At 38.0% G+C, this 27997-nt stretch overlaps 2 protein-coding genes across 4 annotated transcripts; one reads left to right on the top strand and one right to left on the bottom strand.

Annotated features, from left to right (window-relative positions):
- Nucleotides 1-59: 59 nt before the first annotated feature.
- ltb4r2b (leukotriene B4 receptor 2b) lies at nt 60-13814 on the bottom strand. 2 transcript variants are annotated; one of them, XM_055201673.2, is made up of 5 exons: nt 13696-13814; nt 3543-4137; nt 548-748; nt 418-461; nt 60-323 (listed from the first exon to the last, which is right to left on the bottom strand). In XM_055201673.2, the coding sequence occupies exons 2-5, from the start codon at nt 4116-4118 to the stop codon at nt 77-79; spliced, it is 1068 nt and encodes a 355-aa protein (XP_055057648.2). In that variant the 5' UTR covers nt 4119-4137; nt 13696-13814; the 3' UTR covers nt 60-76. The 2 variants fall into 2 exon arrangements, with proteins under 2 accessions (XP_055057648.2, XP_055057647.2); XM_055201672.2 differs by lacking the exon at nt 13696-13814 and adding an exon at nt 5306-5590.
- Nucleotides 12251-27997, top strand: nfatc4 (nuclear factor of activated T cells 4). 2 transcript variants are annotated; one of them, XM_073873550.1, is made up of 13 exons: nt 12251-13266; nt 16130-16290; nt 16934-17428; nt 17848-18024; nt 18106-18267; nt 18918-19018; nt 19113-19214; nt 19300-19520; nt 22483-22623; nt 26470-26525; nt 26610-26736; nt 26853-27542; nt 27662-27997. In XM_073873550.1, exons 1-13 carry the CDS (start codon nt 13119-13121, stop codon nt 27730-27732), a joined length of 2652 nt encoding a protein of 883 aa, XP_073729651.1. In that variant the 5' UTR covers nt 12251-13118; the 3' UTR covers nt 27733-27997. The 2 variants fall into 2 exon arrangements, with proteins under 2 accessions (XP_073729651.1, XP_073729654.1); XM_073873553.1 differs by having other exon boundaries at nt 12255-13266; nt 19300-19487.

The following is a 27997-nucleotide window of genomic DNA, read 5'->3' as shown; positions in this document are numbered from 1 at the left end:
CGTCCATATGTGCACTAGACCATTTGTAACTGAAGTTAAATTAATACAAATAATTTAAGTGTTTTTCAAATACAATTTAAGTTCCAGTGTTTTTTCTGCGCCCCAGTGCTAATGGACTATCAGTTGTAGAGGGTGATAATGTGTCTATTCTCCGTGAATTGTAGTCGAGCACGGTGCCTTCAAACAGTCTAGCCATGAATGCCAGTCCATCAGCTTTAATATAGGAGCGCCCAGCAAAGGTGTAGAGGATGGGGTTGGCACAACTGCTGATAAAAGCCAGAGCAGAGGTAACGGTGCGCCCTGACTGCCAGATTTTATCCAGTCTGGGGACAGAAAGCATGTAATGGTTAATGTGGCCCTGTTGTCCTTATGCAAAGGCTGACAAAAACATATTCTCAGATCTTTAATAGCACTTACTTATTTTTGGCCAGCGAGCCCTCTGGTGTAAGTGCTGCAACCACCTGACCAAAAGGTAAATGGTAAAAATGTGTACCTTAATTATAACAGAGTTTTTGGCTTATCAGCACGGTGATAAGGGATGACTTACCTGCAATGTATTAATAAAATGATAGGGCAGCCAGAAAATGCAGAATGTCACAATAATGGCTTGAATAAGGTTCTCGCTTCGAATCCTCCTCTTGAATTTGGTCTCTCTGAGGCGGCGGAGGATACAAACATAACTGAAGACTATTACAGCATAAGGTACCAAGAAGCCCACCATTGTCTCAAGGGTGTATTGGAAAACCGCCTGTTTAAAAATGATAAAATATATCAGTGCATGAAAATGAACAAAGGTACACTGTATAAAATAAGCTGTAGTTATGCAGCTGTTTTCCAGTAACTTACTGTTATTTTTATTTGTTATTTACTGACAACAGTTTGTTTAAAGTTAAATTAACATTAACAAGTCTTTGTCTTTACAGAACAAAACTAAACAATAACAGCCTCATGCGAGGTATTCTGGGAACCAGAAATCCTTATCAACCTTTTCCGTTTTTTTCTTCAGATTTTGGTTCCCAGAATGCTTTACATACACTGTAAAAAATGTGTAATTTTTTTTACACATTGTGTGTGTGTCATGCCATTTAATGTGTTATTTCATGTTAAAATAAATGAAAGGGACAACACAAGTTGTGTTAAAAACATTGATGGGAGTGACGCGTTGCAGAGTGGTTCTGTTGCTGTGGTTACACTACTTTTAGCGGTAATGAGTGTGGTCCCTAAACTAACACACCTTCTGTGTTGTTATTCATTGTGCCGCCCACCACGGTCCTGCGACATTAGATCAGAAATGTCTTGTCTGCAAGTGTTCATTTTACACAAAATAGAGTAACGCGAGTAACAAACTCATTTAAATTTCAGTAATTGTAACTGCGTTACTTGATTTAAAAAAAATACTTTGTTACATGCTCGTTACCGCTAAAAGTAGTGGAATTACAGTAATAGAATTACTTTGTAACGCGTTACTCCCATCACTGTTTTTAACACAACTTGTGTTGTCCCTTTCATTTATTTTAACTAGGATTGGGCAAAGATTAATCGCATACAAAATAAAAGTAATTTTTTGCATAAGACATGAGTGTGTGCTGTGTGTAATTATTATGTATATATAAATACACACACATTCATGTGTGTATTTAATAAACATTTACACGTGTATGCATATTTATATTTTTATATATTCTAAATTATATAATAAAAAAAGATTTAAATAAAACATTTCGTGTGTGTGTGTGAATATACATAATATTTACACACATCACATGCTTATATTATGCAAAAAATTACTTTTGTATGAGATTAATCTAGATTTATCTATGCCCAGCCCTAATTTTAACATGAAATAAGGTGTTAAATGGCATAACACACAGAGGTAACGGTAATTGTGTAAAAAATTAACACAATTTTTTTTACAGTGTAAGGCTGTTATTTTAGCTTTATTCTGTAAATACAAAGATTTGGTAATGTTTAATGTTCATTTAACTTTGAAAAACTGTTGCCAGTAAATAACATACATTTAAATCTACAGTAAGTTACTGGCAAATAGCTGGCAGTAATACTGTAATTTCTACTGAATTTTTACACTAGTCATATTTAGACTTGCTGTATTCCTAAATTAGTAATAATGTAAGAATACAGTAAGTATAGACGGTTTCATCGGATCCACGTGACACACGTCTGGATCCGAACTTTACTTCCGGTTTCGTTTTTTTAATGGTCTGACTAGTTGCTAAACTGAAATGCCTCGTCGAAAATAACAAATGTTTTGTTTTCCTAGGTAATCTATGTGTTGTTTTTTTGCTTGTTATATAAATAACTACGTTTAAAGTACTTTGTTGTTATTTATTCTTAGCGGAGTTTACCGGAAGTTACATGCGGACCGCGACAGCCGCTTGTTTATGTTGTTACTGCTGAAACCGTCTATAAAAATAATAACAAAATGTAAAGGTGCAGTAAGTCTTAAACATTTAGGTTTCGAGGTCTAATACAGATGTGGTTTTGAATTGAGACCTTTCAGCAAGAATACAGAATTAAAGGTTTATTTGCAAACTTTTTTGCCCATAACTATCATCTGACCTCAGTAAGCTCACCATGAATATCTCTATATTGAATAAATAAGCCTTTATCAGACATACATAATTCTATGTGTTTTTTAGGGGTGAGGTCACAAACTATACAAAGGGTTCATTGTAACACTGCTACTTTACATATTTATATCGGGCAATATAGTCTGTGATTTTGGTCTCCTGTGAATTTATGAAAAGTTTTGATGTGTTTTGGTTAATATATTGAACAAAGAGTGTTTTGGAGTACATTTCTTCATCTTATGTCTTTATATTTCTGAAATGGGTGTGTAAGTCACCAAATCCAACCTTATATTATTTTAATCACTGTCTTGTTACTTAAACATAATACCATTTTGAAACATGTCAGCAACTCCCAGTAACTGATAGCTGGGATTAAAAAAATATTTAACAGCGGGGTTAGTTACAATTAAGCCTTAGGTATACGATGATAATGAAATCAATGTAAATACTATTCATCAAAATGAAAACTGTTAATACAATATCAGGGGAAATAACTCACAATTATTTTTTGTCTTAATTGTGCATCTCTTTAAAAAAAATCCATTTATATACATTGATTCATAATACAAGGATGGTTAGATGAAGGATCATTAATGGATGAATGTGTGCATATCTATCTATTATAGGCATATATATAAACAATATCCACCTTTAGTATATAGACAGAATTTTATTGAATCATTGTTTAAACTAAATTTCTAGCAGGTGTTACAATAAACCCCACCTATGGGGTAAGTTATAACGTTTGCACTCCCCACAGAAATGTGTGTGTTGATTGTGTAAAAAAATTATTAATCTAACTTAAAAAATGTTGAATGATAGAGCCAAAGTCAAAAAGCGTTAGGTTGTGCCCTGCTCTCCCCCTAATCTAATGCACCATTAGAGCTCCATACTTGTCTTGCATACATCTAACGTGTACATCAATGTGTATTGAAGCAAAGACAAAATACTCACATGACGTGATTGCGTGTGATCGGTTGCACACACGGTGCGATTTTTCCCATTGTAATTTATCTCAGTTTTTTCTGCTCTGAATATCAAAGCTGGGAGTGCCAAAAGAAAGACGACAATCCACAGGCCTCCGAGCAAAAGCAATACTGTCCTCCTTCGAGTGCAAGCTCTCAAGTATCCAGGATACACCACTGCTACAAATCTGTGCAGACTCATCAGCATAATGATCATAATAGAAGCGTACATGTTCGTATTACACAAGTAGAAGAGCACTTTGCACATGACGGCTCCAAATATCCATTTCTTTTGGGCCAGGTATATAATAAAGAAAATAGTCAGACACATCAGAAAACCATCCGCAAAGGCCAGGTGAAGAATGAGCAGGGTGGTGACGGATCGCTTGCGGGCACGTGCCAGGATGCTCCAGATAATAAAGAGGTTGCCAGGAACTCCCAAGAGGAAGACGATGCTGAGGATGAGGGCACCAAAGGTAGCAGGGATGTTACCTACGATGCTCTTATCTTCAGGTATGGTTGCATTCGTGTTGTGAATGAAGGTGCTCTTGTTGATTGATTCCATCAGAGAGGTTTCAGAAGACCTGGTGTAAACAGACAATAATAACTGATGCTGTGAGAAATGCTTTCATTTGGTAAGAATAGCAGAAGATATGTAATGATCTTCAATGAGTCATTGTACTTAATAACAGAGTAAGCTTTTTTATTTACAACACTTTTTGGTCCTGTTTACTTGTATAGCAGTTCCAATGTTCCCAATGTTCATTGTTACGCAATAACAAATTTTGGTCACAAATGATTTTCGTAATGTTGAGTCATGTTATTATTTCAAGTTGTATTATTGCCTTTTAAGATGAATCATGTTATAAGAGAAAGTTTTTCGTAATCATGGTATGAACAACAACGTAAACAATTGGCAATAAAACATAACGGGGTGGTTTCCCGGACAGGCCTTATCCTAATCCCAGACTAAAATGCATGTTTGACACAGCTTGCACTGGCATGTCTTATAATATAACGTAGGCATTGTTTGATGCACACCAATAATGTTTGTTGGTATGTTGGTAAAAAACAACTTAAAGGTCCTAATGTTACTAAGGCAAATCTAAACCCTGTCCGGGAAACTGTCCCAATATGTCTGTGCACAAGTTATCCAATAATATTTTAAATAATCAGCTATTTTTATAGTTTATTTTCCTTCTCCTCCAGAATGCAACTAAAGTGCATGCCAGCCTTAAGGACTGCCAAGGATTCTCAACCACAAAAATATTTTGATTCAGCCAATAACCTGTCAGCAGTCGATAACACGTGCAGACTACATGTGTTGCAACATGCCGTGTAAGTTTTGAGCTTAACTACCAGGAATGCCACTCACAGATACTGTTATGCTCTGTAAATATTCAAATTTTCATTTGTCTTACAAACATTTGTTCCCATCGCGTGTGTCAAGAAAAACAAACCATATGTGAATTCAAGTGAAAAAATACAGAGGAAGAAGTAGCAAAATGAAACAAGGAACGATATGAGCGCTTTTCGATATCGTGTAAGATGATGTAATTGTCCTGTCTTCAATGCTGTCATCATGTTTGTCCCTGTTTATACACGGAGCTGACCTTACAGCAGTGGACATGTGTGAAAATTTAAAACTTTCAACCACGAAATCAAAACTAGAAAAAGATAGGAAGAAATGGAGATGGAAAATCGAAGTTGGTGCTAATACTGAAGACAAATCAAAGAGATTGATATACTCACCGATATTGATTCGATCAGGATAGAAGATGAAAAAAAATATTTCCCCCGAAGTGACCAGATGGACACGGTTAGGTTATGAGGATCTGTCCGTTAGGCTCTCTTTCTTTTACCGTCTCATAGAGAAACTTTTTATATAGGCCTGCCTTATACCCAATACCCAGCTCCTTCTTTCTGTCACTAAACAGCTAGTTTTTACATTCTACTGTTTCAAGATTAAATCTGACCGGCCCCCCACTTTCCTCCTCCCTTTATTTCAACACACCAATTCCTCCATGTCCTTTCCCTTTTTTGAAAGGAAACGTTTCCATAACCTGCAAGCTACAGCTTGCTGGGAGAGTTCATGATGGATGGAGGAGTGGATGGGATGCGTCACAGTCCCATACCTCTGCACCCAACCATTATTTCTCTACCTGCTTTTACATGTTTTAGCCTTTCTGATAGCAATTTGTTTGGTTAGTCTACAGCCTCTCCCCATAAAAAGTTAAGAAATACGTTTGAAAATGTAAAAATCTAACCATATTTGAAAAACAGACCGAAATTGAAATTATACGTTGAAAATGTCCCATGCCACAACAGTTCTGATCTCCTTAACCTTTATGGCATGCCAGGTATGGTGTCAATGACCTGGTAACACAAGAACTGAAGACATTTGATGACATTGATGTCCAATCTGTACATCAGCATTATTTTAATAGACAGATTTTCAGTAAATAATGACTTATACTGCACCATACATAGTTTTTATGTAATTTCAATGAAACATGAAGTTAAGGCGGGACATACAATATAGGGTGATGTCATAAAAATAGTTGCAGAAGACAATGCGGAGACATGCACTGCATCTAAAACCACATACTTCCATACTATATAGTAGGTGAATAGTGCTTTTCGCATACTATAAAGTATGGAAGTAGACGTTTCGGACGCAGCGATGTAAGATTTGAATGCTTTATGCAAATAATGCCAATGTTTTGGAGCACACTAGTTAGATATCCTTATAGGACAAGACATTTTTGATTTCATGGGGAACACAAACAAGACAAAATACTAAAGAACAAAGCTTTACAATGATTATTACATAACCTCATTTTACATTCTTCACACAAACTTCATCTGACTTTAGGAAGGTTACATAGGGTGACCATACGTGCTATTCTTCCCGGACGCGTCCTGGCCAGGATTTCGGGTTCGCCTTCTGGAAGTCGTAATTTTCGACCGCATACGTCATAGATGATTATTATTATTATTACAGAAAAGCAACCATTAAATTTTAAGGTAAGAATGAAACTACGATTGTATGTCTTATGTTTTTAACTGAATGGCGTATGCTGTCAACAAATACGACTTCCGGAAGACGCACCGAAATCCTGTCCAGGGCGCGTCCGGGAAGAATGTCACGTACGGTCACCCTATAACGGTTATAAAGAACTCCAAAGTCTCTTATAAAAGATGTTATATTTAACTTGTAATAGGTGTTATCTTTCCACTCACAATTTGCTAACATAAGACAGATCGATGACTATAGACCATTTCAAAAGATGTAAACAACACTGGTCCAGAACCACTTCCCCGTTCAGTTTGTGACACATATATCATTATCTTTAAGATGTTTGTTTAACTTTTTGACTCAGTTCTATATGTTCTGTTGGTTGTTTTTAACCCAACGTTTATCGAGTGTTAAAAAACTGAAACAGGAAGTGCTTCTGGACCAGTGTTGTTTACATCTTTTGAAATGGTCTATAAGTAAAGTAATTTGAGAGACAAGGCAAAGATATTGTAAAAAATTTAAAGGAATAAAATGCATCAATGAATTGAATGTATACTGTTGAACCATATTGAACACAGTAATTTATTTTATGTTTACTTTAATGAAAGATTAATTGCCAACAAAATGCCAATACAAAGGCCCTCATTTATAAAGAATGCATACGCACAGATTTTACCGTGGAGTGTGTGTACGCAAAAACCCACAGCAACGTTTTAATAGAATATTAATAGAAACTATCTTTGACGTGGAAACATCATGGTATGAGAAAACATATGCACTCCTGCCAATTGTTGCAGGTTTTTGGAAATATAAGCCATTTTGCGGCTTGAAAAGGACAGCTGCTATATTATAAACTTTAAGTTTATTCATGAAGAGACACTGTAAAACAATTAAACCTCAGGTGGTGTTGTTAACCCAAATTGGACCCTCAGGTTGAACTGGTTACAGACATGCAATTCTTTGTTCTTCTAATCTCTTCGTCACAAAGGCTTTTGCACTGTTAGCCTTCAGGCTCACATCATTGGGTATCTGCTGAATATATATGATAATATGTATATATGTTGTTCTGAGATTGCAATTTTATATTTATGTGTGGTTTCATTTTAAAGGTCATGGTGCGATGAGTAAAAAGGTCTCATTTCTATAAGTCTAAGATAAGATGGATCAAGGTTTTAGAACTTAGGATAGAAGATGCATTTCTTGTAGAGGTGGGGTTTTGCCAGAACAGTTCTGGCTAGTTTGACCGGGTGTCTTTAAAGGTCACTTGGAACAGGTCAAACTGGATTTTGACCAGGTGGCCTTTAAGGTCACTTGGAACACGTCAAACTGGATTCTTTGTAGTTTAACATTGTCTTGTTCTGGTCAGTAGTTAAGGTATGGCAAGGGATTCATGGAGGCATTATGTAACTTTTCCAACTGTTGATCATTTTAATTAATTGGAATTGAATCATATTCTTTCTGTATGATATTCTTAAATTGATGTTTGAATCTGGAACCTGCCTGGTATAATAAATTGTTACATTTGATTCATCTAAATTCTTAAGAATTAAAATAAATCAATACAATTTCTGCAGAAATTATTTTTTCCAGTAGATTATGAGGAGTCTGGTATTAACAGGATATGATCATACCGGTGTTTTGATGTTAAATGGAGCATGGGGCACATTCACCAGGGCTGCGTTCAGCCCCGACAAAACGTTGCACAACGTTTATTAAACAGAAACAGTGATGCGTTGAACACCCTGTTGTGCAAGAGCTGCAACTACGGTAGCTGAGAGGCCATTCTTTGCGGGGGTTTTTTTATGTTTCTGAAGCCTGATGAAATCGTTATAAGTGTGTGTTTAATACTGTAAAATACTCTCGATGTTGTAGTCACTGATCTTGCTGTCCAGAATGAAAGACAACATTCCAAATTGAACCCAATGAGTGGGCTGTCTCTTTAGTACCGCGCGGTTTATATACATCTTGCCGCTGATTGGGCTGACATTTCTGACACACCCACCAAACAAGAGCAAACGCATCTAAAACCTGTTGCACACCGTTTCTAGGAAACATGTCGATCAACCAGGAAACCGTAGCAATACGTTACGCACCGGTGTGAGCTTAAACGTGCACCTGGACTCTCAGATTTATGTCTATCACCTGACTTAGCAAGTTGCATGAGCGTTAGACTAAAGTAACTATTTTTATGATCAGAGCAAACATGGGGAAGCCAGACGGAAAAGTATTAGTTTACCGAGAAACCTCTGACTAAGATCAGACTGACAATTTTGTGTCCGTATACTCTGTGCGATATTGGCTCACTAATAAATGAATAATTAAGATTATGAGAATTTATAAATAATCAAGCATCTAAATTATGATCAATAGATAATTGATATTCTGCATCAAATTCTTAGTATATTAAATTGGAGTCAGATTATACTTTAAACAAAGAGGTCAAAGAAATTAATTTGATACCCCAATAGGATCTGCACCTTATTTTGATAGACCCAACCCACTCATACGCAACCCAGGGACACGTTCAAGCTCTTGTTTTCTCTTGTTTGGTGGATGTGTCAGAAATGTCGGCCCAATCAGCGGCAAGATGTATAAAACCGCGTGGTAGTGAAGAGACAGCTCGCTCAATGGGTTTAAGTTGGAATGTTGCCTTTCATTCTGGACACGCCCTGTTTCTATAGCATCAAATTACAAGCTAAAATGAAACTTATCACAAAAATTAACACTTGAACATATATCAGCGTGATAACAACTACTTGAAAGGACCAAAACCATCTTTCGAAAACTTTTATTGGAAGTGTAAATATTTTTTTTATTTAGAGCAAAGTCCTATACATTTGAATGGAGAGGGCGGGGTTATGACTTGTACTGCAGCCAGCCACCAGGGGGCGATCAAAGAGCCAGAGGCTTCACTTTTCAAGGCTTATGAGGCACACCCGGTTTAGGTACTCGGCCCGACTCCCTTTTACAAAGTGTTTTTTCAAAAATCATACACCCTGCCTTTAAAGGCGGATATTTTAAACTGTTCAACTGCGCACAATTTGAAGATCATTAGCAATTTATTTCATATTTCAAAGTTTTCTGTGCGCACATTCGTTCTATGAATCACACGTCCTATACGCATTTGAAAAAAATGATTAAATTTAGGATCATTACTACGCAGAAACTTTTTTTATAAATGAGGCCCAATGTGTGTAGCCTATATGATGTTATTTGTTTCACAGATTATACATGCTTTAAGTGGATTACTTATTCCCTTGAGGATATAGACTACGCATCTCCTAAACTGTATGGGAAACCATAATTGTATATGAGTAATTTCTGAGAGAGAGAGAGAGAGAGAGAGAGAGAGAGAGAGAGAGAGAGAGAGAGAGAGAGAGAGAGAGAGAGAGGACCATTTCCTTATTTCTGACCTCTGGTTCATTTTTTCTTTGACCTGCTTCCCATGAGTAACATAAGCTTCTCCAAACTCTCATGACTTGAGTTCACTGGGGCAGTAAAACGAGTAACCGATCCGTCGTGTTGCATGCATGTAACAAGTCAAATTTGCATGTAGCCAACGTCATTGTGACGTGATGAGAATCTGTGTGGGAACAGATTCAGATTGGCTACCTTTGTTGGCCACATGATGGCAATATTCTCTCATAAATATGCTTTTGGAATCCCCTGTTAGTGCATTAAAAACTTAAGAGATGCAAAACTCTGATTAAATCTAACTGGGCACGCCTCACAATAAAATCCCATGGGTAGGAACACATAAGATCCTGTTACAAAAGGCATCATTCTTCTAAAATAATATTTAGGGAATGTAATGTTGAAAATTATACTAAACTGTACTCAAATCCCCAGTTACTAGTGTTTTTAACCTTACTTTAGGAAATATTACAGTACACAACAGTATTTACTACAATTTATCAAGTTAAGACCACAAAATACTGTAGTATACATTTACAAAATGTTATTATTACTGTCATATTCTGCAGCACTATAGTAAATACGAACTACGTGGGCTAACAGAAAAAGATGCCTCTTAATTAACTATAACTTCATCAAACGACAGGCAGCACGTAAAACATGCTTTGAAATAAAGATAACAGATAATTATTGTGAGAACTGTCATAGAGGTGGTGAAAGAATAGAGAGAGGACATGTTTATTTAAGTTTTTTCGTCTCTCTTCTCAGACAGAGTGCAGACTACAGAGGATAATGAGAAACAGATCTTACAGGGGAAAGGAAGGAGGAGAGAAATTGGATAGAAGTTGGCAGAGCCATAGAGAAACAGAGTTGTGCCAACGGAAGTCCAGAAGCTCGGCCGTCACGTGATTCACGGAGACTTCAGTTAGTTCCTAGAAGCCCATAGTGAGCCATTGAAATACATTGAGTTAGAAGCAAAGAGCTGTGAATTTTCTTAATTTATAGTCAAGAAACGCATTTTTTTACAATATTTATATATCACATCAAAATGTGAATGTAGTATTGTTATGTAGTTATATAAACAATGTTTTTTGACTAATTAAATCCACCAATATAGGAACATTTGTATGGTCATCTGCTGGTATGTGGCTTGTTAACATGTTTTACGCTGCCTTTAGCCACTTTAAAATGCATCACACTGTACTAATGTAAGTTTATAATGTTTATGCCTGTTAATAATATACAAAGTGAATGTGCTGTGTATGTAACTCATACTGGTTTAATTTATAAATGTACAAAGCACAACATTAAAAAAGACTTACAAAGCACTTTGTTTAATTTATTATAAATTAAAATTATATTTCTGACTTAGTGTAGTTTTCTTTTTGTTGGTAATATAAACATCTGATGGGAAATAACATCATAATCACTTTGAATGATTACTAATCTCTTAACTATGTAAGTATACATTTGACAAGTTATTAATAAATACATTTATTTTATTTATTAACCAGCAAAACCACAGTGTCAAAAACACCCATACGTTCATGCATAAATATGCACTTTATACCACCATCACTTTATTTAATAGCCTCTCTAATTACACAATATTTACAATAATGGATGGATCTGCATTAAGAAAACGAAATTTACCAATACAAGGCTGTTCGTGGTTTGTTGTGTGTTGCTAAAGTTATCCACAGCTTGTCCTAGCCTGACCCGTTTTCTACTAACACCCCCTAAATGTACTAATTAAATGAGAAATAATGCACTACAAACACACTGATGCATAAAGTCCTTCGATTCACATGTATTGCTAACATACAATCTTATTTGTCAAGCGTATTAAGTCTTAAAACTTGTATTAAGTTCAACACATTCAATATTTCTAATGCAACTCTATGGAGCTGACTGTGACTTCCGGGAACTCTGGAGAGACTCCGTGGTCCGCCATTGCTGTAAAAAAAAACGTTCCATTGGAGTGAACGGACTTGACGCAACTCTATCTTTCTATGGCTCTGGAAGTTGGGAGAAGGAAGGGGCGGGGCTAAACAGAAGAAAGTATGATGGGAGTGTATATCGGAGTGTTCTACTTGATACGGCATCAAAGTACCGCGAGAGCGCAGCGATTTCGATTGCTCTCGCGATAAATCGACGTCATATGTCGATTGGTCTGCGCAGTGTTGCATGAAATAGAATACACTTTATGATAAAAGAAGGACGGAGGTCATAATGAATGTGTCAGCCTTCATATTGGTGACAGGAAGGTTCAGTATTTTGTCTGGATCACGAGGGAAAAACCTTCGCGTGCACATGAATAAACTGTTAAACATGTGGAATGTGGAAAGACATTTTTTTTGTCTTAGGAGCTGTTCGCCAGACGTATTTGCCTGGTCCTCGTCCAAAGGAATTCACTATCGGATGAAGGGGAACGTGTTCCTAAATGTTTGTTGGACTAGATTCTTGAGGATACCATGCAGTTATAATTCACGCTGAAAGATGTGGTTAAATCCGCTGGCCAATCGGCGCGCTGAAAAGAGTGTACTGCAAAAGAGGGCATGTACAGCTAAGAAGAGGGGGGTCTTTTGATCGACAGCTCAAATGCCTAATAGGGAGTTTATAACGGGTCTGATGAACCCGCCCAAAGGCAATTAAGGGTAAAGAACGAAAATCTTCATACAGTATAACTTTTTGTTGAATGTCAGTGTTTGCGACGTAGTATGAATGTAAAACGGTTTAACGGCTATTTATTGCTGCACGTGAAAGAGTTTGGATTTTGAGCGCGATCGGCCGGTCGGATATGGACGATAGACGTTCGTGAGATGAAGTTATAATAACCGACTGTCAAGGAAATCGCAACGAATCTGCTGGGAAGAAAAAAGTTACATAAAGAGATGCAAGGCGGAGATAAGACAACCATCCAGCCAAACGTGATACTTAAACGACGCTCTGAAAATTAACTTTTACGTCTTTATTTCATTACACTTGAACGCGCACGGTGGATTTCTGGAAAAGCTTTATGATTTCCCACGAGTTTTAGAGCTCATCTCAACTCTTCATCTCAGAGGAGTGTGCGGGACCGGGTGATTTACAAGTTGCCGGTGTGGGTGACACTTTTGTCGGAGTGGAGAGATGGGGGCCGCGCCGGGCTCGGGATGGGAGGAGGGAGAGTTCGAGTTTAAACTTGTGTTCGAGGAGGACCCGCCGAACCAGAACCGCTGCGGCCCGCAGGACTGCAATGAGAGCGGCCAGCATCATCAGGAGTCAACCGGCATCAGCGGTCAGTAGACACATGGCAGGGCCGTACATATTTGGATGGTGTTGTTTAATAGTACTGGTTATAGATTTGGGTTAACGTTACTATTTAAATCCCAAATAGAACAGTATAAACTATTATCAGTGTCACAACCTCGTGTTATCTATAATAAGGAAAAACGCATTTCTAATCTTGTTCATTAAATCAGAATATTCATACTTGCTCGCTTTTTAGGAGAGTTTGTATGTCTTATTACGTTTAAAAAGCAACCACAAGTTTAATTTCTCGTTAGTTTAGTCTGCGTTGTTTCCCGCTGCAGTGTGCGTGTGTTTATGAGTGAGTGTGGAGAGCAGCGCAATGTGTTTTTAATCAGCTGTGCGTGTGAGTGCAGTTAACGGCTGCCATCTGGACCCGAACCCTCAGTCTCTGTTTACTGAGCATGCACATACATACCTCTCTCCAAAATATTCCCTCCTTTATTCATTTTCTCTGCCCTCTTTTCCCCTCCTGGCATCTGCATGTACCGCACACACCAGCGTCGTGCGTCCGCGTCAATAGCGTTGAGCTGTAAAGATAGACAGCGTCGTTTTAACGCCCTTAACGCAACTCCTTTCTTCAAATATTTATTGTCATTCTTGAAATATTTAACATCTTAATACATGTGCAGTTTAATTCAAGTATATAATAACCAATTATAACTGTGTTGTGGGGCCTACAGTAAATATTGACCCTTAACTCATTTACCATGGTAACCACAGTTTATCACCAACGTAGAATGGTGACTAGAACTACCCTTACACAAAATAACCATGGAATTTTGTAAAAAAAAAAAAAAGTACAAATAGAAATCAATCTGCCAGAAACATGGTGATTGCTTTTACTGTTTTTTTTCTAATCAATCTGTTTTTTATTAATCTGCTAAATATGTAATACTGCAATTTTACTGTAATAAAGCCGTGTTTTTATCAATCTGCTAAAAACGTGATTACTGCACTTTTACTGTAATTAAGTCATTTTTAATCAATTTGCTAAAATCATGACTACTCTACTTTAACTATAATAAAACCATATCTTTTATCAATTTGTTAAAAACATAATTACGGAGCTTTTACTGTAATAAAACCGTGTTTTTATCAATCTGCTAAAACGTGATTATTCCACTTTTACTGTAATAAAACCGTGTTTTTATCAATCTGCTAAAGATGTGATACTGCACTTTTACTGTAATCCGCGTCTATAACGTTGTATAATGTGATACTGCACTTTTACTGTAATCCGCGTCTATAGCATCAATAACATTGTATAATGTGATACCGCACTTACTGTAATAAACTGTGTTTTTTATTAATCTGCTAAAGATGTAATACTGCAGTTTTACTGTAATAAAGCCGTGTTTTTATCAATCTGCTAAAAACGTGATTACTGCCCTTTTACTGTAATTAAATAATTTTTAATCAATTTGCTAAAATCATGATTACTCTAACTATAAAAAAAACATATAATTTATCAATTTGTTAAAAACAGGACTACTGCGCTTTTACTGTAATAAAACCTTGTTTTTTATCAATCTGCTAAAACATGATTATTGCACTTTTACTGTAATAAAACCGTGTTTTTTTATCAATCCGCTAAAGATGTGATACTGCACGTTTACTGTAATCCACGTCAGTAACGTTGAGCTGTACAGATAGACAGTGTCGTTTAACGCGCTTAATGCAACTCCTTTCTTCAACTGTTTATTGTCATTCTTGAAATTTTTAACATCTTAATACATGTGCAGTTTAATTCAAGTATATAATAACCAATTAAAACATACTGTGTTGTGGGGCCTACAGTAAATATTGACCCTTTACTTATTTACAATGGTAACCACAGTGTATCACCACGTAGAATGGTGACTAGAACTACCCTTACACAAAATAACCATGGAATTTTGTAAAAAAAAAAAAAGTACAAATAGGAATCAATCTGCCAAAAACATAGTAACTGCTTTTACTGTTTTTTTCCTAATCAATCTGGAAAAAACAGGTTAAATGCAATGTAATAAAAACCGTGTTTTTATCAGTCTGCTAAAACGTGATCACTGCACTTTTACTGTAATAAACCGTGTTTTATCAATCTGCTAAAAATGTGATCACTGCACTTTTACTGTAATAAACCGTGTTTTTATCAATCTGCTAAAATGTGATCACTGCACTTTTACTGTAATAAAATAGTGTTTTATCAATTTGCTAAAGACGTGATACCGCACTTTTACTGTAATAAACTGTGTTTTTTATTAATCTGCTAAAACCTGACTACTGAACTTTTATTAACCCATGGTTGTTTTTATCAATCTGCTAAAAACATGATAACTGCACTTTTACTGTAATAAAGCCGCGTTTTTATCAATCTGCTAAAAATGTGATTACTTTCGGAGCCGATAGTGTCATGGACAGTGTTCCAACATATGGGGCAGACGCACTTCCGGCGTCCCAAGTTCGAATCCCGGCTCGAGGTCCTTTGCCGATCCCATACCCCTCTCTCCACCCTGTACTTTCCTGTCGTCTCTTAATTACTGTCTATCAAATAAGGGCAAAATGGCCAAAAACACTGTAGTGCAAACATTTCTGTGGTTGTGTACCATGGTATTCTTTTGTAAGTTTAAGCTTTTAGTTTTGTAGTATACGTAGTGAAATGTCAGAAATCATTCCATTAGTAAAACTGTAGATATTTTTTGAGGTAAAAAGTCTCTGTGTACCCCTGTGGAAATAATAAATAAAGTCTACACACAAAGGCAATTATAGGCCTCATGTCTCATATTTCACCCATATGTTTATCCCATATGCATTCCAGAAACCTTGTGATTCGCCCTGCTCTATTATCAGCTTATTTATTTTCTTCACAGAGACTAACATGACTAACACAATGTCAGGTCAACCGGTGGGCATCCCTCTGCCCTCTCCATCAGCCGGTCACAGGGCAGGGATGCACTCTCCACCACCCAGACGGGCTTTAGTCAGAGACATCAGTGGCACTTATGAGAGTCTGCCAGCCAGATCAATACAGGTGAGAACCTCTTTAACCTGCATTGTAGATTTCTAAAATATCCACAAACAAGGATTGTGTTTCACATTGTGATTAATTATGGTGAAATAAATCCAGATGTCTGGCTTTAATTTTGGGAGTTGGTTTTTGTTGCCCAGTGATGTTTAATGTGAACAGAATGTGTTGCCATGAGCTGTTGCTGAACATATTTAATTTGGCACATAGATAAATGACCCTCAAATAAATAACAGAGGTCAAATAGTTTATTATTTTTAAGAACAATGCTTTATTATTATTAAAGCATTATATTTGTGTATTGTTTTCATGAAGATTCATGAAATGAAATTTTCCCTCTTTGCTTAATGCACTTTTTTCATCTGTGCATGTTATCTTAAACAAACAAAAATGCTGAATACTTAATCAATGATTCACTATTTTTATACTCTCATAAAACTCTCTCGCCACATCTCATATAAATACCAAGTTGTTCTGGTCCAAAATGATCCAAAATTTTTTGCTTAGTATTTAAAATATCACATTCTGAAAGTAAAATTGGGTACAAATGTTATTTTATGTTGATATTTCTCCAAAAAAATTTCTAATCACAATTATATTTTTATGATACAAAAAGAAATTCTCTTCTTTTTGTGTTCTCTCACCCCAGGTATCAGAGTCGAAAGTGCTGGAGTGCCCCAGCATCCAGATCACCACAATCTCCCCCGAAGATGATTCAATCCCAGGAGGAGGAAGTTACTGGGACAGTGGCGGTGGCTGGGACAGGGAACGTCTATACCTGCCCCTGCTAGACTCTTACCGTGATGTCATGTCAGGATCCTTGAGTCCCACCCCCAGCCCTGCTTCCAGTTCCTCGTCTCGTGGATGGCTGAGTCCGGCTTCCAGCTGCGATTCCCTGCTGGTGGAGGAGGAGGAGCTTAATGAAGCAGCCGCCCACTTCTGCCTATCGCCCTCTTCGCGTCCCACTTCACCCGGGGGCAAAAAGCGCAGGAACTCCCCATTGGCCTCCCCCAACACCTCCCGCAGAAGTAGCTACTCTGAGGATCCCACCTCTCTGCCAGACACAGGAGAAACTTCAGCTCAGGCACCAACAAGCTGTGATCTCAACATCCCACAGAAGACCAGGAAGACCTCTGTGGAACAGGTGATGGTCCTAAAGTTCAATAGTGGTCCTATGGACCATCTTGTGAGCATCCGTGTGAAATATTACTGCTTTTTGTGTGTGAAATATTACTGCATTTCTTTTATATGATTAGGAATGCACCAAAATTTCTTTGCCGATAACGATATTTCAATATTTAATTATTCAAAATATTTCCACACAAAGGATTTTTTTCCACACACTTTCCTACCCATTTATCCACCCGTTTTTAATGCCTGGATATAATCGGCTCAGATCAGTGGGAAAATTGCTTTTATCTCCAGTCATATCATATCAGTGCATCCCTAGTTTCGATTCAATGAAATAAATATGTGTGTGATGTAAGAATCTAATTGTCTATATTCTGTATATTCACCATCTTGATGTGTTTTTGGCCATGCACAACCCCTATGCTGTTGCAGGTATCATCCCGAGAAATTGAACCAGAGTCGACCCCCATTCCAAACTCTCCTTGCCCCCTCCCAGAGGTTTCTCAGATGAGGAGGGAGCCCCCTGCACTAGGAATGGATTACCTATCGGTGCCCCCTGCTCTGGGCTGGGGTAGAACCAGGGCCAGCGCACACAGTCCAATTTTTAGGATTGCCACCATCTCCTTTTTACAGGAATAATAAGCTTTGATCTTTGAACTTAGATTCTTTCCGCTTTGGTGTTTCTCCAGGTCTAATGCACTGCCACCGCTGGATTGGCCCCTGCCTTCACAGTTTGACCAGTATGAGCTGCGCATAGAGGTGCAGCCACGACCACATCATCGGGCTCATTATGAAACCGAGGGCAGTCGAGGAGCAGTGAAAGCATCGCCTGGAGGTCATCCAGTAGTGAAGGTAACATTTATTATTTAGAGGTGCCATCACTTTGCATATCTCTGTTAAAGGGGACAAATCATGAAAATCTGACTTTTTCCATGTTTAAGTGCTATAATTGGGTTCCCAGTGCTTCTATCAACATAGAAAATGTGAAAAAGAACAACCCAGTAACTTAGTTTTGGTACACCATTCTCTGCAAGCATGTGAAAAAATAGATAATTGAAATTTGGCTCCCCTTGTGATGTCAAAATAGGATCTTATTATAATAATACCGCCCCTTGATCTGCACTATCCAACCAGGCACTGCAATTTAGTGCAGAGCGACAGAAAGAAAAAATAATTGACAGCACAATTGAGTTTAAATTTTTAACAAACCACCATTATGGCAATCAATGTTTGCATTTCATCAGCTCATTTGCATTAAAAAGACATGTTTTTGCCCACACCTACAAAGTGGTAATTTGCTATAATAAATTACTATATGGTATTTTGAGCTAAATAAAATTAGCATACGTACTCTGGGGACACTAAATTGTTTTTTACATCTTAAAAAAAGTCATGTGAAATGTCCCCTTTAAGGCCGTAGGTCTATTTGTATGACTCATGATTTTTTGTTATTATTGTTTAATTTTTATTTTTCCCTCTTTTTGCCTGACAATGTCCTCCAGCTCACGGGTTACACCGAGAGACAGCCGCTCTCCTTACAGGTGTTTGTAGGAACCGCTGACGACCGGTCAATACGGCCTCATCCGTTCTATCAAATACACAGGTTAAACTTCCGTATCCTGCGAACTTGACCAAACTAAGTGTGTGGTACCACAGATCTATGTCTTTGATGATATATGTTTTTTTTCTCCATGCAGAGTCACAGGGAAGATGGTGGGCACAGCCAGTCAGGAGAGCATCCAGGCCGGCACCAAACTGCTGGACATCCCCCTCAACCCTGAGAACAACATGATTGCCCTGTGAGACATTATTTAACAATCTGAATGTGTGTGTCATAGATACTTCAGTGTGTGATATCATCTGAATCCTCTATTTCTCTCTCAGTATTGACTGTGCAGGTATTCTGAAGCTGAGGAACTCCGACATTGAGCTCAGGAAAGGAGAGACGGACGTAGGGAGAAAAAACACTCGAGTGCGTTTGGTGTTTCGCACGCACCTGCCCCTGCCTCCGCCCATTGTCCCACCGGGGCGAGTGTTAGCCCTGCAGGTGGCCTCTTTACCCATTGAATGCTGTGAGTGTAACAAGTCATTATCCACGCCCATTGGTAAATTAATTCCTCATTATAAATGTATTATTCAGTGTGTGTCTTATGAGGTAGAAGATAATGAATAATGGAGAGAGAAAAATATTTACTGTACTACATCAGTGGTTTTCATCCTGGGGGGGCACGAGATGGTGCCAGGGTGCTCCAATTTTATGACATTTTATAAAATTAATTTATCATAAATTCGGTGTAATCAAACTAAACATCTGTAATTTAATATGTTTCGTTTAATTCAAATTCTAAGTTTGAGATTGTTTCATGTCATTTATTTTCTTTGGACCCTATAAGGAGAGGAGAAAAAGTTTGAGAACCACTGATGTAGATGGTGCCAATTTATACTAATTAGAGGCGTCCCATTGAACCTTTTCTCAATCTTTTGAAATAAAAAATGAATACTGTACTGAATGTAAAAGAATCTACTTTTTTGAAACAAGTAACTAACAATAAAAGTAAATTATGGGAAATGTCTTCAGTACTTGTGGCTCCCACTTTTAAAAACATCTGTCTGAAGGTCTTTGCAAGGTCCTTGATTATTTGCCTAATCTGAACAGTCTGGGCAGCACAGATTGTTTTGTGATCTTGTCAAAATGTAATACAGGCTCTCCAATAAAACTCTCATAGAATGACGCTGTGCATATTGCATTAGATTCATTAGCAAACAAAAAGATCTTTGCACACTGTAGTACGAAATTTTCGATGTATGCGTCAAATTATTTGTATTATTTATTAATCAGTTGCAAAAAAATTGCAAAACAAAATATATGAAGTGTTCGAAACGTTAACCCTATTCATTCGAATAAATGAATGACATTAGCAACAAGCTATTGTTTAGCTAGCCTCAGCCGAACATCTGATGCATATGGCACACTTTTCTGAAACCACTTCAGTAGCTTGGAAAGTCATACTCTGATTAAATCATGACTCTGGTTGAATTATACAGGATTTCCGGGAGACGTGTGTGTCACGTTCTTTAACAGTCACTAAAAGTGTCCAAAACCCATCTAAAACTAGCCTACTACACCAGCGTAACCATCTAAAACCAGACTGGGAGACCAGCTTAGCTGGTTTAAACTGGTCTTTTCAGTGGGAGTTCACCCAAATATAAAAATTCTCTTATAATTTACTCAACCTCATGAAATCTCAGATCTGTTTGACTTGTATTTGAAAAAGTTTTTTTCATAGAAGTATCCATCACTTTACAGTTTATACACATGCATCAATCATTAAAGTAATCCAAATGGCTGCACTGACTGGACTTAGGGTGACCACCCGTCCCGCGTAGCGCGTGCGCGCACAGCGTTTGAAGCTCAATTCATGCGTCCCACAAATTGAGACTTTTGCTGAGTCCCAATTCGCATACTATCCGTCCTAAATAGTATTGGAAACTAGAATAAGTACGTCCCAAATCGTAGTATGTTGAAATGAGTATTCCAAAGATACCCGGATGGTCTACTATTTCCGGTTAGAATTCGACGGCTAATATTGCCCACAACCCATTGCGTGCGGGAGGGAGGAGCTTAACCACACTGATCCTCTTGCTTCTTGTAATACTGTGGCTGTACAAAGTTAACTTTATTAGTCCAATGAAAGAAGCATGGTTACTACACTTTTACTATAGTAAAAGCATGGTTCATTTTCAGCTGGGTATTTTTGAGTTATCCCATAAGTATAAAATTAAATATAAAATACGTTAAACAATTATACTATAAACTTTAAATATTTTGACTTTAAAATAAGTAGCTTTTGTTACACACATTGCACATGAACGTCAGAACCACCCGCCTCCCAAACGACCTGCGTTTGGTTCTACAATGATGCTCTGCTTCACTCCTCAACTTAATAGAACACATTGTAAAATGTATTGTGAAAAAAAAACGATGAGAAAAAAAGATGGTAATAGTAAATAAAATTATATTGAACATTAGTTGTAAGAATGAATGAAATATTGTTAACAGTGGTGGTGTGCGTAACTAGGCAACCACGTTTTCGATCACATTGCATGACGTCATCGAAGTACGTCCCAGAACGTGCATACTCTTTTTCTACACACTCAAAAGTATGTACGTTTTCCTCACAAAAACAGTACATACTTTTAGGTCGTAGTATAAGTAGGCGAATTGGGACTCGCATAGTCAATGCTTGCTCAAAAAGAGTCTATATCCTCGAGCCCCAGGCAGCCAAATGAACATTACTTGACAGTTCAGGCTCGCTCGCTACTCGCAAGCTACTGTTGCCCATCAGTTGAACTGCTGACTAGGTTATTGTCAACTTTTTTGTTGTTGTCATGACAGCGCAGTGCACACACAGCCACGAACGTGGATACCTTTTAGATGCACGCTTTCCAGTTTGAAAAATGAGTCTGACTCTGCACCACCATCATCAATTAAAAAGAGAAGGTGTGGGTACAAGAGAGACTGGGAAAATAAATATTTGTGGCTGAAAGTCCTAAAGGTGTCTCCAGAACACTGAACAGTTTTTTTCCTGCGCCTGACTTTACTAACATGCAAGTTCACCATCCTTCCTCTCCCTTCTCGTTTCGTGAACCTCTGGAGTTGTGATTTAAGACTTTTTTTAACTGTTTCTGTGTTGTTATAACCCAACATAACTTCAAATCTCATTGGGTGTGTTCCATAGACTGTTAAACAAGCTGGACTTAGTGTCTGTGACATCACCCATAGAATTCTGAAGATCATTTTTGAAGCCAATAGTAGGCGGTGCCTTGCGTTGCCATCTTGGCCGAGCATCACTCGCGGATATCCGAAAATAGGTAAAGAGGCAGGAGGTGGGTGAAGCTAAGGTGGCTGGTTGCTGAAACCACACCCGCCTAGCTCGACTCTAGTGACCGTAGTGGCAGTTCACCCGTCACTCAAGTGGCCACGCCCTTAATTATGCTGAACTTTAAGGCTCAATATAATTTAAATGTCACAGGTATATATGGTTAAATATCTCCCTCCATCAACAGCGCAGCGCTCTGCACAAGAGCTTCCAGTAGTGGAGTCTGTCAGTCTCAATTCCTGCTCAGCTGAAGGAGGGGAGGAGCTTATACTGGGTGGGACCAACTTCCTGCCCAACTCCAGAGTTTTCTTTATGGAGAGAGGTTCAGGTAAGTACATTACTGCATATGAAAAGGATTATTTCACTTTCATAAAAAAATTTGGATAATTTACTCAACCCCATGTCATTCAAGATGTTGATGTCTTTCTTTGTTCAGTCAAGAAGAAATTAAGTTTATTGAGGAAAAAATTTCAGGATTTTTCTTCATATAGTGGACTTTAGTGGACCTCAACAGTTTACAGTTTTAATGCCGTTTAAAATTGCAAGTTCTATGCAGCTTCAAACGACTCTAAACAATCCCAACTGAGGCATAAGGGTCTTATCTAGTGAAACGATTGTTATTTTTGCCAAAAAATACAAAATATGTACTTTTAAACCACAACGCCAGCGTGACCTTATGTATTACATAATCACGTTGAAAGGTCATGCATAATGTTTGCGAAACTACCGCACCAGTGTTTACAAGTGTGTTTTTTTGGCGAAATTATGATTGTTTCACTAGATAAGACCCTTATGCCTCGATTGGGATCATTAGGAGCCATTTGAACCTGCAATTTTAAACTGCATTGACACTGTAAACCATTGAGGTCCACTATATGGAGAAAAATCCTGGAATGTTTTCTTCAGAAACATTCTCGATTGAACAAAGACAGACATCAACATCTTGGATGATTTTTTATGAAAGTGGAGTATTCCTTTAACATCAAATTAAAGATGCAGGTATGCATTTGTCAGAAGCTTTTAACCTAAGTGACTACAGTGCATACAAAATATACATTTGTATCAGTGTATATGTATAATGCGTATCAAACCCGTGGCATTTGCGCTACTAATGCAGTGCTCTACCAACTGAGCCACAGGAATAAGTTACAAGCATGAAATACGAAGTAGCCACAAAATCTTAAAGCGATACTCCAGCCAAATATCAAAATTGATTTACTCACCCTCAAACTATCCGAGATACATATGTCCATTATCTTTCAGACTAGTGTTGGGCGGTATGCCCCATAGTGAGATCGTCCTATCGTCAGCCTGTGAGATCGCCGATAGACGATAGTATTGGGGAGGCAGGGCAATAGTTTACTCAATTATTTATTTGTTGATTTTCTACTCATTTATGGCACGCCACTTGAATGGAGGACAAAAAAATAAGCAAGGGCAACACTGTCATGACCGCAACCTTATTAAACCTAATGCCATTAATCCAAGCACATCATTAAAGGGGTCATAGCGTTAATTTTTTTTCCATGTTTAAGTATTATAATTGGGTCCCCAGTGCTTCTATTAACCTATAAAATGTGAAAAAAGTTAAACCCAGTAACTTAGTTTTGGTAAACCATTTTTTTGCAAGTATGTGAAAAATTAGGTTGTTCAGATTTTGCCTTTGTGAGGTAGGTAGCAAGGCCAATTACAATAATACTGCCCCCTTTATCTGCACTATTCAACCACAGCACTGACATTTAGTGCAGAGAGGAAGATGATTGACAGCACAATTAAGTTTCAATTACAACAAACTAGAGCTGAAGATCTTTGCCCGAACCCGACGGGACTCGTCGGGACCCGACAGGTTCGGGCTTTATTTCTGACATTTTACACGGGCTCTGGCTTGCGTTCCGGCTTTGCGTGGTAAATGAGCGGCCAAGTTCAATGCTGCTGGATCAGTAAGCGCAGGACCGCACTGGAGCCATTTACAGTGGATTTAATAATTTTCCTCAACAAAAACATTTAGCCTAATCTTGGTGAGTAAAGGTTTTTCAATGTATAACTAAATATTAATTGAGTCTTAAATACATAATTTAGACAGAGGATATAGACTAATGGTGGCATTAATGGGAGAAGTGCCGAAGCAAATACCGCAGAGCCTTTATCTTAATTTTGTTATTGCCAAATACCCATCTTAATTCAGAATGTATTATCTTAATTTAATTTGTTAAAAAAATAATTGGCATGTTGGCCTATTTATAGTGTATTGCATAGGCCTATTTAGAATGAGATGTTACGATGTTACAGATTACTTATTTTATTTCTTTGTTTCAACTTCCAAGTGGCGTGTAGCCTAGTTATTCATAAATAAATAATGTTAAAACCTGTGTAAAATACTCATTCTTGACAAAAGCTGTTAAATAATGTCGGGGTGTAAACGGATTCGGGCTTTTAAAAAGCTGTCAATCTAAATGTACGTTCGGGTTCGGGCTGCATTCTGTCGGGCTTCGGTCATTTCGGGCCTAACTTTTAAGGCCCGATTACAGCTCTACAACAAACCACTATCAGTGTTTGCATTTCATCAGCTCATTTGCATTTTAAAGGACACACCCACAAATTGCACACTTTTGCTGAGGCCTACAAAGTGGCGATTTTAACATGCTATAATAAATTATCTGTGGGGTATTTCGAGCTAAAACCTAACATACGCAATCTGGGGACACCAAACACTTATATTTACATCTTAAAAAAGTCTCATGATATGACCCCTTTAAAGCCCAGGCACTCTGGGAATACATACCATGCATGTTCAGGTCCAAGCAAGAGTCCACGATTTTGCATGGATTTGCAACCAATGTTCACTACGCAAAAACTCTTGTGTAAATTGCTTGAGTCCAAGATGGCGTCGTTACCGAAAGCTAGTTATTATAGTTTAGAAAATGTTAAATATGGATATTTTTCTTACAAAATCGCATTGACTACCTGCAGATGAGCTTTATTACTTCTGTGAAGGATGAATGCACTTTTTTTGGGTTCAAAGTACCCAGATCCCTGTTTTCTTAGTATAAAGCTTTAAAAAGCAAGGCCATTTACTTAAATAACTCAACAAATGTGTTAGTCTGAAAAATTATGTACATATGTATCTCGGATGCTTGAGGGTAATTTTTATATGTGGTGGGAGTATTTAGTATTTTTAAAGGAATACTCCATTTTCTTAAAAGAAAAATCCAGATGGTTTGCTCACCACCATGTCATCCAAAATGTTGATGTCTTTCTTTGTTCAGTCCAGAAGAAATTGTGTTTTTTGAGGAAAACATTGCAGGATTTTTCTCATTTTGATGGACTTTGATGGACACCAACAATTAATACTTGACTCAACACTTAACAGTTTTTTTCACTGGAGTTTCAAAGGACTATAAACAATCCCAAACGAGGCATAAGGGTCTTATCTAGCAAAACAATTGTCATTTTTGACAATAAAAGTAACAAATATACACTTTTAAAGCACAACTTCTCGTCTGGATCCGGTCCAGCGCGACCTAACGTAAATGCGTGGTGACGTAGGGAGGTCACGTGTTACATATATAAAACGCACATTTCCGGACCATTTTAAACAATAAACTGACACAAAGACATTAATTAGTATCAGTTGACATACAACAACGTCGGAACGGTCTTTCAACACACTTGTAAACACTGGGGCGGAGTTTCACGTTCGTCTTCTGTGACCTATTGACGTCATGACGTATTGCGTGGGGTCACGCTGGCGCATCACGACCGGATCTAGACGAGAAGTTGTGGTTTAAAAGTGTCCATTTGTTATTTTTCTTGTCAAAAATGACAATCGTTTTGCTAGATAAGACCCTTATGCCTCGTTTGAGATTGTTTATAGTCCTTTGAAACTCCGTTGAAAAAAACTGTTAAGTGTTGAGTTAATTGTTAAGTGTTGGTGTCCATTAAAGTCCATTAAAATGAGAAAAATCCTGCAATGTTTTCCTCAAAAAACATAATTTCTTCTCGACTGAACAAAGAAAGACATCAACATTTTGGATGACATGGTGGTGAGTAAATTATCTGGATTTTTCTTTTAAGAAAATGGAATATTCCTTTAAGTATGTTGTATAAGATCAAATGGAAGTGAATTTCTTATAGTAAGGAAATTAATGTTGAATAAGTTATTTTTGATGTCTAGATGGCAAAGTCCAGTGGGAGGAAGAGGCTCATGTAGACAGGGACAAAAGCAATGAGGTAAATCCACAAATGCCAAACTTTACAAGAAATGTATGTAAGTTGAACATTTAAAGAATACCATGTTTTTTTCTTATGGTGTAGCGTTTGTTGTGTGTACGAGTGCCGGCCTACAATGATCTTTCCCTGAGTCATCCGGTGTCCGTCTGCTTATACGTGTCTAATGGGAAACGCAAGAGGAGCAGCACGCACTGTTTTAAATATCTCCCCAGTGAGTCTTTCAAACCTGTGGCACAGAAAAGTGTTGTAAATATAAGTGTTTATCTCTTTCCCACTCCATTACTTTCATTCTCTCATTCTTATTCTAATTTTGTTCTTATTTATCAGTCATGTTTAAAGAAGAAGATCCCCTCATGTCCCGCCCCACCCACTTACCACTGGAAGGGGTGACGCTTTGCCCCATAGGGAGCGGTGGTGTAGCAGACAGGGGTTTACATGTGAGGCCAGATCTTTCCATAGACGACAGAAACATGTCCTTCCACCTCCCTCCGTATTCCAGCGATTACTCTCCCTCGCATGCTTACCAGGATGAGTACTGCCGTAAACCGGATGTCCCAGAGGACAGCGGGGGCCGAGGTGCCCTGACCGAAAGGCATCCCAGCTTCGAGAGCCTTGAACTGGGCTTCACTGAGCTTCTTCCTCCCATGTATCCAAGAGTCTCGCAGCCTCTTTCCCCCTCACCGTCTCAATCCCCCTGGCTGGACTCCCCCTACCTATCCTCATCACCGTCTCCCTCACACTCCTGCTCTTTGAGTCCATATCCCGCAAGCAGCCCGATCTCCAGCTCGCCGCTTCCTCCGCTCGCTCATTCCCCGTATCCTCACGGGCCACAAGACATGTGCTCCTCGCCTCCTTTAAACACCGGCCACTATCAGGATCTGTGTCCGCCGCCGTACAACCACTACGAGGGCTGGGAGCACCAGATGCGACCCTCGTGTGAAAGAGACGGTCTGAAGCTGGAGGGTCACCCTGACTTTACAGGACCTTCATCGATGCAACATATCACATTGGAGGAAGGTGGGTATAACTGTGTGATATACATGAAGGAATAGTTCATATAAACTACATAGCTTGAAAACATGGATGAACTTTGACTGATGATAAATGATGTGTAATATATATTTTTATCTCTTTAGTGAATGAATTTATCGGAGAGGACATCAGATCATTTCAGATGGGGCAACACATGGACAGCAGACCTGGTTGACAACATCCTCTCTGTTATAGTCCAATAATAATCAGTGTATAGTTAACAGCATATCAATCTGTGTATGATTTCATATTTGAAATACGATGTATTGCTAAAATACGGCAATAATATTGATGACTAAGTAATGGATCTGTGGTATAACACAAAGGTGGGTAAAGTTGTAAGTATGTTTATATTTAACTGTCATGGCTTCCTGACTGCATATTTGAATGAAACTAATGTTTTAATCTGTATGCAGAATACATTATCATTATATCATTTA

This window comes from Misgurnus anguillicaudatus, chromosome 2 (genome assembly GCF_027580225.2).
Source record: "Misgurnus anguillicaudatus chromosome 2, ASM2758022v2, whole genome shotgun sequence".
Taxonomy (NCBI): Eukaryota; Metazoa; Chordata; class Actinopteri; order Cypriniformes; family Cobitidae; genus Misgurnus; species Misgurnus anguillicaudatus.
The sequence above is the reverse complement of the archived record's forward strand: the minus strand, read 5'-3'. Positions and strand labels throughout refer to the sequence as shown.

What these genes read in the sequence shown, in the direction of transcription:
- ltb4r2b (XM_055201673.2), bottom strand. Translation starts at nt 4,118, where the DNA reads ATGGAATCAATCAACAAGAGCACCTTCATTCACAACACGAATGCAACC. An exon ending in ATCACACGCAATCACGTCAT is followed by an intron (nt 749 to 3,542) that starts GTGAGTATTTTG and finishes ATTTTTAAACAG; the next exon opens with GCGGTTTTCCAATACACCCT. An exon ending in GGCTCGCTGGCCAAAAATAA is followed by an intron (nt 324 to 417) that starts GTAAGTGCTATT and finishes TTCTGTCCCCAG; the next exon opens with ACTGGATAAAATCTGGCAGT.
- nfatc4 (XM_073873550.1), top strand. Translation starts at nt 13,119, where the DNA reads ATGGGGGCCGCGCCGGGCTCGGGATGGGAGGAGGGAGAGTTCGAGTTT. An exon ending in GGAGTCAACCGGCATCAGCG is followed by an intron (nt 13,267 to 16,129) that starts GTCAGTAGACAC and finishes TTTTCTTCACAG; the next exon opens with AGACTAACATGACTAACACA. An exon ending in TGCCAGCCAGATCAATACAG is followed by an intron (nt 16,291 to 16,933) that starts GTGAGAACCTCT and finishes CTCTCACCCCAG; the next exon opens with GTATCAGAGTCGAAAGTGCT.